The 9,935-nt window shown below is 51.3% G+C and overlaps 4 protein-coding genes across 4 annotated transcripts; 2 read left to right on the top strand and 2 right to left on the bottom strand.

The window, feature by feature from the left end:
• Positions 1–576: 576 nt before the first annotated feature.
• ENH_00069420 (orotidine-monophosphate-decarboxylase, putative) lies at positions 577–2,448 on the top strand (the record flags this gene model as incomplete). The annotated part of the gene is made up of 6 exons (XM_013582490.1): positions 577–822; positions 995–1,114; positions 1,413–1,647; positions 1,784–1,942; positions 2,215–2,276; positions 2,380–2,448. 6 exons carry the CDS (start codon positions 577–579, stop codon positions 2,446–2,448), a joined length of 891 nt encoding a protein of 296 aa, XP_013437944.1.
• Positions 2,449–2,790: 342 nt separating this feature from the next.
• ENH_00069410 (60s ribosomal protein L33-A, putative) lies at positions 2,791–3,550 on the bottom strand (the record flags this gene model as incomplete). The annotated part of the gene is made up of 3 exons (XM_013582489.1): positions 2,791–2,919; positions 3,070–3,211; positions 3,456–3,550. The coding sequence occupies 3 exons, from the start codon at positions 3,548–3,550 to the stop codon at positions 2,791–2,793; spliced, it is 366 nt and encodes a 121-aa protein (XP_013437943.1).
• A 417-nt stretch (positions 3,551–3,967) lies between these two features.
• ENH_00069400 (40s ribosomal protein S20, putative) lies at positions 3,968–4,954 on the top strand (the record flags this gene model as incomplete). Its single annotated transcript, XM_013582488.1, has 3 exons — positions 3,968–4,067; positions 4,522–4,635; positions 4,812–4,954. 3 exons carry the CDS (start codon positions 3,968–3,970, stop codon positions 4,952–4,954), a joined length of 357 nt encoding a protein of 118 aa, XP_013437942.1.
• Positions 4,955–5,884: 930 nt separating this feature from the next.
• ENH_00069390 (calmodulin, putative) lies at positions 5,885–7,041 on the bottom strand (the record flags this gene model as incomplete). Its single annotated transcript, XM_013582487.1, has 3 exons — positions 5,885–6,150; positions 6,323–6,427; positions 6,963–7,041. The coding sequence occupies 3 exons, from the start codon at positions 7,039–7,041 to the stop codon at positions 5,885–5,887; spliced, it is 450 nt and encodes a 149-aa protein (XP_013437941.1).
• Between the last annotated feature and the right edge of the window lie 2,894 nt (positions 7,042–9,935).

Raw genomic sequence — 9,935 nt, 5'->3', positions numbered from 1 at the left:
GGCTGGTGACGTTATTTGCTGGTTCCTTCTTTCGATCTAGTACAAGTAGGGGCTTGTTGCAGTGTAGTGGGTCCGGGGGTTCTGGCGTTGAAAGTCGGCTGAGCTGCTCCGTGTTGGCAAGCTTACTGTTTAGTAACGCCACATTGCTCATAGAGTAGCTAGTGCTGGAGTTTTTAGTGCAACGCTTGACTTGCCGTTACCAGACACTCTGCCAGTGGCACTAAGCTGGAGCGGAAGGTCCAACGAGAAGTTGCCTGTGCTACAACAATGCGTGTATTTATCGACAAAAAGCACAATCAGCATGTTGAAAATATTATATTTCGCCAAAAGTAGTCGCGCATCCCCCTTGGGGCTCGTGTTCTGTAGGGCCCCTGGTGGGCCACGTGCACTGGCTCCCCTCGGGTCACATCGCTGGTTTTTTATCTTCCTCGGGGAAATAAAAAATACATTTTTGGCAAATTTGGAAGGCGAAGGTCATAAAGCTCATCAGCCAGAGTCGTGGAGTCTGCACATGCCTTGTAGTGCCAGCGCTCGTGTTCTCGGTTGAGCTCAGGGTTTAGCCCTCCGAGTCTGGCAATGACTTGCTCTTTCCTGCAGAAGTTAACTCGACGCATAAAGGAACATGGAACAATACTTTGTGTAGGGATAGACCCCCCTCTCGCGTGCCCTACCACTGACGATCTACGTGGTTTCAATCGACAGCAGCTGCTAGAAGATTTGCACGAAAAATGTGTCTGCCTTATACGAAAGACGTCAGACTTCGTCTGTTGTTTTAAGCCCAATGTGGCGTTTTTCGAACAATATGGATCCGGGGGAATGGAGGTGCGTTTCGCTCTTCCAGATTTTGAGCCTTTCGGCATCTCATCCCAATCTTCTGTTTCGCTGCAGCTTGTTTAAGGAAGACAAAACGAACTGTATGGTCCTTCCACAAAGTGTTTCATTCAAGTTTTTTCGTGTACAAACTCCGACAAAGGCTGCTCCTGTCGTGGCTCAGGTTCTACAACGAATTTGCAGAGAAATACCGGAAGATATTCCGATTATCCTTGACGCCAAAAGAGCCGCGACAGATGAAGCAGCTGAGGCGATGGCAAGTGCATTCTATTCGGCCTACAATGTACGTGCCAAAAGTCTGATGTGCTTTCGGCAGCATCATCAGCTCAACAATGCACTCCAATTTGCGGAAAGCTGCTAAACAAAGTTACTGGAAGATCCTACGCTGCACTGTATGAAAAATGCGCGTAACAGCTTGAACTGGCAGGCGAAAAGATCAGAAATCTTCCCATCTTCCCACGTTAATCGTGGGAACTGCTTTTTTTTCATGTTTCTGTGTAGCCTCTTTCGTGTTTCTTCGCCGCAACAGCCTTGCCCAGCAGCAAAAGGTACTGTTTCGAGCTGGTGCCAGTGTATCTCAGGCTGACTGCGTGACTTTAGACCCTTACCTGGGTGAAGGCGCGATCCTTCCGTTCATTAAGGAGAAAGGGAAAGGAGTATTTGTTGTCTGCCGGAGTTCAAACCCGCGAAGTTCAGACTTGCAGGGTTTCATTGTAGTAGAGGGTTTTGGGGCAGCAGCTGGCAAGGAGGATGGCGCTCCCGTGGAGGTGTTCATGGAGGTGGCTCACATGTGTGACAGAGCCCGAAGACAGAGGGGTACTCTCGCGTCCACTCGACATATTCCCTTTTTTTAAACTAAAAACACAAAAGGAGATGCTGGCCTAACGCTCTAAAAGGCACACTGGAATTACCGCCCCCTGACACCACTGCCGTTTCGCGACTTTGTGCTCAGAACCTGAGCTTTCCAAAGAGGGGGGATTGGTGGGCATCGTGGTCGGCTCCACGTACCCAAAAGACATGAAGAGAATTCGATCTGCCTTTCCTGACTTGTGGTTCCTTTCCCCGGGCATCGGCGCTCAAGGGGGAGACCTTGCGGCAACAATAGAAGCAGGTATTCCGAGTTTATTTTGAATGTAACTTTGATACTGTAAAAGCGGAATTGGGGAGAAGGCTTCGTGCATCTGTGCTTAGCTGTGTCGGGGAGTGACTGCATTGCACATGGCTTGGCCTGGCAAGCAAGCTTTACACACATAAGCTGTTGTGCCATGACTGCGAGTTTGCCCTTCCTCCATAAATTTGTCACCGCAACTTTGCGCAAAAAGTGCTGCTGCCGCACAGCTCAGCATGCAGCTCTGTCAGCTCTGCGCAGCTTTTCCTTTGCAGGTCTGAGGCAGGACGGACTCGGGCTCATTGTGAACGTAGGGCGTGCGATCTCTGAAGCCAAGGTGAATACAGTCTTGCAAATGGCCCCACGCTACAGAGTTTCAACAAATGCGCCGATTTGTTCGGCAATCATGTGTTGAAGTTTCGTGCAACTTTGCTGTGCAGGACCCGGGGAAAGCTGCGGAGGCCTTTCGGGACGAAATGAGGCAAATTATGCGCAAAGTCACACTATGAGCACGCTGAGGTGCATGCGAGATGCACAGTTTGCTTCTTTTGTTCCAGGGCTAGCTCCTGATTTGTTTGCAATCGACAGCTTTCCCCGCGCACGCTGATCCCTCTAAGTACTGTTCTCTGCATGTGGTCTGACGCGCCGAAACTAAGTCATTAAAACAGCTTATACGTTTACCACCGAGTTTATGCCAATTTATAAGGGCCTAGGTGTAAACGAAACGCGAGCAAAATGTAAAAATTAGCAGAGCAGAAAAAGCGTCAGTCCAGCAGTTTGCTTCGGGCGCTCATAGCGCCCCCTTGCAGCTCCTCCATAGCTCGACAGCCCCCGCGGCTGGCCGGGGGAGATTATATGTTGGACGGGTACAAGAAGACGCGGACACGGCCGCCGAAGGACTTGGGGGGCAGATTCTTCCTAAAGCGCGCACGGACAACACCGCTGTTGCCGTGGGGGCGGCAGATCTTCCCCCAGATTGTCTGAGAAAGCAAACACAGTCACATTGGGGGCAGCACTTAGACTGGATAGCACTGTAGTAAGAGCCGTTTACGCAGTGCGGAGTGAGCAGCTCATGAACTCCCACGCTACGGACTGCAACTGCCGGGACCCTGGCTCTCAACTTGGCGCACCCTGAACTTGGTTCCCTTCTTCTCTGTCTTGGCCTTGTAGACGTAGGCCACACGCTTGCCCAGGTAGAAGGCGGTGTCCTTCCTCGTCTTCACGTTTTCCAGCTGCAGCAGCGAGCGAGACGGCGTCTGGTTTACCTTAGACCTGCAGCAGCCAAACCGTGCAGTTGAGCACACCGGGGCTCCTTACCGTCACTCTACCCCCACCGAAATACATCGTAGCTACTAGGAAGGAGAAAGAAAGTCCAGTGTGGAGCATTGGCAAGAGTCCCGTCGCTTGCCACTGAATGGTTGAAACCCAAGGGGCCCCCGCTGCAGGCTACCCGTTGGTTCTTTCCGGGAACGCAGAAAATGGAACAATGAGAAATTAAGTCAAGAAAAAGCCTCACCGCTTATAACCAAGAACGATCCCGCGGACATACAGCCGTACCGGCTGTTTGGTGCCCTTTGTTGGCCGCCTCTTTTGGGACGCCTCTGCCGCCATCTTCTTTCCCTACACGATTATCGGTACTTCAATTGCACAAAGAGAACAGGACAGGTCCCGAAAACCATGAAAGAGAGGGCCTCTGTGCAAAGGAGACGGGACGGAAGTCGCTAAAGCATGCGAGCAGCGTGGGGGTACGGGGTCCAGCGGCGGCGCCCCACCGCTGTTCTTCACTTTATCCTTTTTGGGGCTGCAGCCAAACGCTGCGCAAAGTCGCAGGGCTGCTGCAGCAGTGGGGCAGTGGTTGCGTGAGCACCATGACAGAGTGGGGCTGCCGCTGCTGGAAGCCAGAACGACTTTCATGTGGGGAGTAGTTGGCCGTCCCTGGGAGTCGGAGAGGCGCATTTTCCTGTTGTGGCGGTATTTTGGGTCTGTGATTCTTAATTTATACATCCTTTTTCCTCTTTAGCCGCCAGCATGAGCAAGGCGCTCAAGGAGGGGTTGGAGGGGGAGGAGCAGCGGCTCCATAGGATACGCATCACGCTTACCTCAAAGGATCTGAAATCCATTGAGCGTGGTGAGCAATAAAGAAAGAACGACATTAGTGCTTTCCTGGGGATCTTGAAGCCGTTGTGTTCTTGATACATGGCACTTCAAACGCGCAACCGCCACATGCGCCTGTCGAAGCCGCTGAAGCCTATCTCACGGTGGCCCTCTCCGTACAAATTGTGGCACCAGTGCAACATTTAGAGGCGCATTTTTCTTGTGTAATTGCTGCAAGGAAGATAGAGGGGTCCAGCAGATCGGTCTATCCCTTCTTTTTCGAGACGCTTGTCTTGCAATCGCTGGTGTCGAATATAGCGGCTGTGGAAAGCCCTTTTATGGTGCCCAGCTCTAGTCAATTCGGGCTCTTTGCAGCGGCAGCTTGGGGGCTATCCGTTTTTCGTTTCTTGTGGGGATTTCTCTTCAGAAGAGTTCGCTTGCAGCCACCAACCCTGTTTCGTCTCTCCTTTTTGTATGTTGATTCTCAGTATGCTCGGAGCTTATTGGCGCGGCGAAGCAGAGAAAGCTACAGACAAATGGGCCAGTACGCCTGCCTGTCAAAACCCTGCGTGTGACCACCAGGAAGTCTCCATGCGGAGAGGGTAAGATTTGAGGAATTGCAGTGCTGCATGCACACACCTACTTCATGACTTCTTCAACCCGCTGTCTCTGTTCCATTAGGATTGGGAATATTCTGTTCGAAGGAAATTTTATGTATGACTCCCGCTTGACTTGCCGCACCTGAACCCTTGTGTTGGTCGTGCGCTTTGGGCTTCAGGAACAAACACCTACGACAGGTTTGAGCTGCGCATTTACAAGCGCTTGATCGACTTGCACTCAGCAAGCGATGTTGTCAGGCAAATTACGTCGATCAACATTGACCCCGGAGTCGAAGTCGAGGTCACCGTGTCGAACATTTAGAACCGAATTGCGCTTCTAAGGGGTGCGCGCGTACGGCCTGTCGGGCCGTGTGCGTCACTCTTCCCTAAAAACCTCGAGTCTTTTAAATCATATGCTTCTTACATGCATGCATCGTACATGCGTAGCGCCGAAGGCTGAGCCAGCCGTTGCCCACTGTGCACTTGTAGTGCGTCTGCAAGCTCGCGGCACTGTCTGTGAAACGGCAGCATACAGTTCTAAACTATAGCTTCCCAATTTCGCAGTAGCTGTGTCTCAGTAGTAGCTGAACTTCTGCGTCTACCGCTGTTTCCTCTGCATCGGCGGAGCGCTAGTATGCCACTAGTATGTACGCACGGAAGCCTTCTGGCATCAAGCAATAAAGACGGACCAAGCGTGTCAGCCGCCATTGTCCTGTCCCTCGTATTGAGCCTCCTGAGATTTGGGGCCCCGTTTCAAGTTAACGACAACCCTGTATTACAGCATGAAGGTGGGGCCCGCAAATCGGGGTGTGCAAGAGGTCTGGGCCAGAGCACTGGAGCTGCCAACGGAGATGGCGCTACAGCATCAACTCCAATTCCCATAATGTCACCCTCTTGCCAAAAAGTTTAAGAGTGTGCAGGGGAAAAGTCGTACCACCCGCCAGCGCCCGGCCAGCCTGCCACAGGCCAGCTCGGCACGCCTGCCTGTGCTTGGAATGGCCCCAAACCCACCAGCTAGCTGCAAGTGATAACGGAACACTGCGGCAAGGGCAACCGCTGCGGGCACTTAAACGACCCCATAGAAAACACCGTCCCCTGGACCCACAAAAGGTTCCAATGCGTAACTTTCCTCACATACGTTACGAGGCGGCGGAGGCATGCACACAGCTGTTTACATGGCCTCCGCTTTGCTTGTTTTGGGTGCCACGTGGTGCCCCCTGAGTACTGTTGTGTTAGGGGAACTGAAAACGTTTTACTTCGCAAGCATCATCCCCACGAACTCCTCATAATTGATCTGACCATCACCGTCTATGTCTGCCTCCCGGATCATCTCGTCAACTTCCTCGTCCGTCAGTTTCTCCCCCAAATTCGTCATGACATGGCGCAGCTCTGCCGCTGAGATCAAGCCGTTTCCGTCTCTGTCAAAAACTTTAAAGGCCTCAATCAGCTCTTCTTCTGAATCCGTGTCCTTCATCTTGCGGGCCATCAGAGTTAAAAATTCTGGGAAGTCGATCGTGCCTGTGCAGTGCGAACGCCCACAATCACACAATCCTTTGGATTTCCTGCAATCCATGTTGATACCGCCACGGCTTCGAGCTTACAAGAAACACGTGAAAACGCCTACGGACACAGCTCCGCATCGGTGCATGAATCGGTACCGACGGTGCATGCAGAACTCCCTGGCACCTACCGTTGCCGTCAGCGTCGACTTCGTTAATCATGTCCTGAAGTTCAGCCTCTGTCGGGTTTTGACCCAAAGACCTCATGACAGTCCCAAGCTCCTTGGTTGTGATGGCTGTACACGCAGCAAACGCATGCGCCCCGTAAGACACAAGACACTGGGCACGATGCCACGCACTACACTGCACCCGGAAAAAAAACCCCGCGCCTCTCCCCTGCATCCCCTGCTGCATGATCCCAACCAGCCCATCAAATGGCACAAAATACATGCAGCCACAACGAGACGCCAAGCATCTTCCCTCAAAGGCAGTGCACAAGCACCCCTGATAATTCCTTCACAGCACTCCCCACTGCACTCTGTTAACAGGGAGAAGTGGGTAGCACTCGCAAAACATTTCCAGACACTAAATCCACGCCAACTGCCCCTTCGGCCTGCCGCGTGTAGAGTCACCGCGTCAACCCCGACGGAGCGACGGAGGGAGACCCCGTAGGCAAACGGCACAGATTGTGCCTATTATTCCCTTTCGAGTTCAATGAACGGACAGTGAGTTAAAGTTGAATGGCGGCTCAACTGAGACGACGGGAGCAAAGCATCCTCAGCAGCTCAGCTCAGGTCCCCCCAGGGGAACGACTGCAAAGCAACAGCTCACTTCCGTCTCCATCTTTGTCAAAAAGGCTAAAAGCCTCTTTGAACTCTGCGATTTGCTCCTCGGTAAGCTGATCCGCCATCTCTACTTCAGTTGTTGATGTATGAACTACAGGGCTGGGGGTGAGGGGAAACCGCACAGGGGTTCGGAAGGAGTCAGCTGATGCCCAAGCTTCTCACTAGAAGCCCCGTCAATACTACTGCACGGATCTAGACACAGTAATCAAGTACACGGCGCAGAGGCCGGCGAAATATAGTACAGGACGCAAGCAGCACGTGTGCACACAGCCACTCTTCCCGGGGGGAAACTCTAGAAGCACGGTAGTATGGCCCAGTTCAGTCCCAAACTCAAGAGAAAATGTAGATACGTAGTTGTTTTCTAAATTATCCTTCAGATAAGGCCGTTTACGGTGCACGGATGCAACCACTCAATTCTGGGCACAGACCAGCAGCGGCGGCCTCTCTCACCTGCCTCTCTGCGCCTGCTGTATGCGGCCAAAAGCCGTGCTCTACCCAACAGGTCGTCTTTCCAGCATTTTACAGTAACTTTCTCAAGGAACCGCACCGTAGTCGGCACAGCAGCAGCCAATGCAGATGATATTTTGTAGCTACTGCTGCTTGCTGCCGCTTCGATCGAATGGCCGGCGGGGTTGGGCGGCGCTGCTGCCAGATGGCCTGTTCACTTTTATCGAGCTGACGCTATTATTTGTTGGCTACCAGCCTGATTGGGCTCGAATGGTGCTTCTGTGGGTGATAGATCCTCACAAAATATAGAGCTACACACCGTTGCAAGCAGCTAGCCAAAGAAAACAGGAATTGGGGAAATTTCAGAAGACAAGGATCCGGCAAGCATTTGCATGCCAACGGCTATGCGCGTGCCAATGGGAAACAAGATTCTATGGTACTCTGCTTTTATGTAGCCGTCCTACGGGCGCTAAGCACTACCATATGCATCACTCGTTGCACGTCACGGAAATCGGGATAGCTTTTGTGAAAAATAGCTCAGCGGACGAATTTTACTTGTCTTACTCTATAGAAACTGATACTTCCCAGTTGCTTTGGCAGGGCAAAAACTTCGCTGGGTTTGGGGAGAACCGTTGAATACAAGCCATAAGGGCAATACTGAGCGGCTTTGCAGCGGAATTCAGCAGACAATTGCCTGCAGTTAAGGGATGCTTTTTAAATTGAAGGCTCCATCTCTGCTTCATTCAGCAGCAACAACTTGAACTTGCGAGTTTGTTCGTAGAGGCATGTAGTGATAGTATAGTGTATTTGCATACAGAGATGCCTCCGCTGCCTGCCGTGAATCTCCCTTTACAGACCAGCAAAATTTCTGAAGGGATTGGAGGGACGCAAAATTAGTCAGTTGAGGGTCTGCTAAGTGAATTTCTTGTTGCAATCTTCCATTAGCCTTCTACTAAATGGCACTACGACCCTTCGTAACTTGGTTCTGATCCACACCGCATGCTGTATTTCTTCCTAGCGTGCTTCTCGTCTCACTATTATTATAAATTTTGCAGCTACATGCTGAGGGGAATCTTACCGAATCTTACCGTGTGCATAAAATTGACGCTGTAACAACTACCGAAACTTACAGGTACGTTCAAGAACAATCATACAGAACGGCACCACACCAAATGCCCGGTCAGGAACATCTCAAAGGAACGACAAGCTAGGTAGAGCTCTCAACGCGTCTCGGTAAACTGAAAATTAACCAGACAAAAACACGAAGGAAGGCGACAGCAACTCGCAGAGCTGAAAGGTGAAGGGTAAAACGCTGCAATGTTTCGAACAGGTATCCGGGTAGCTCATATCTTTTGCAACCATGGAGAACTTTCTTGAAGGCATGAACAGCGTGTTCACGCCGGCAAGCCGTCGCGACTGAAAGGCAAAAGAAAGGCAACTCATAAAACTGCATTCTCTGGAAACCCTCATAGAGGCAGTTGAATTCTGGTAATTACGGTGGCGTATGCCAACTTTTGGCGACCGTGAAAGCCCTTTTCGTGGTGAAAGTGCACTCATGCTGGCGTACACAGGGTGGCGGCGCAAATGGCTGCAAAGTCAAATATGAAAAGACCCTGCAGAAGTACTGCAAGTACGTCACTCTCTGCCCCAAGAAAGGTGCGAGCGGCGAAGCACTACTTCCAGGTTTTTATCAACGAGCCGCCTGCTTGGTTTTTTGTACTGTGCTGTGGTCGGCTTTCCTCGATATTTCTCCGAAATGCCCTTTCAGCTACCTTAACTGCTTGGACAGATAATGAAACACGCAACTTTGAAGAGCCTCAGGTCTTGATGAATACTTGAGTAGCGGTGGGTCCGCTACCAACTTCTGTGTACCGCCCATGTATATAGCCCTGATCTACCACAGAGTAGCTAGTGCCTACGCAGCTCATCAGAACACACAGGGTCTACTCATCTCCGGAGCTCTTTCTGCAACACTGTACACAAGATCTTCAATACCTCTACCGCCTTGCCTATACTAGCGCATTGTTTTTCTCCTCGACTATTTCCACTTTTTCCATACGGATTTACTATCCTAATTGATCCTGGCTATCATTCTAAACCTAGCAGCAGTTTCTGTCACTAGATTTTGCAGCTGGCTTGTGCTGTTGTGCTTGTTCTGCGTTCCACTGCTGAGCTGCTTGATCGACGTTTTGTTGGTGATGTACTTTTACCGGCTGACAGTGTAGATCTTTATTTGTCCCCTCGCACTTGTTGCCGCTATGATGGAGCCACCAGCGGGTGGCTCAGTCACGCTACTCCACTTGCTGCTCGTGCTGCTTCTGTGTTTTCACAGTTTGGTTGCAGCAGCTGCTGCTTCGTTGGCGCTATTAGTTCGGTGAAACTGCCTTTTCGTTATAATTGCTGCTGCTCCCGCCACACTCGTTGTGATAGCCGCTGCGTCGCTGCTTCTGCTGTTGTGGCTTTAAGTGTTATTCCTGTTGGTACTTCCTTCACTATGGCGAAGTTTGGTGTC

The sequence above is a fragment of the Eimeria necatrix genome, genomic scaffold (assembly GCF_000499385.1).
Source record: "Eimeria necatrix Houghton genomic scaffold, Enh_scaff667, whole genome shotgun sequence".
In the NCBI taxonomy this organism is placed as follows: domain Eukaryota; phylum Apicomplexa; class Conoidasida; order Eucoccidiorida; family Eimeriidae; genus Eimeria; species Eimeria necatrix.
The sequence above is the reverse complement of the archived record's forward strand: the minus strand, read 5'-3'. Positions and strand labels throughout refer to the sequence as shown.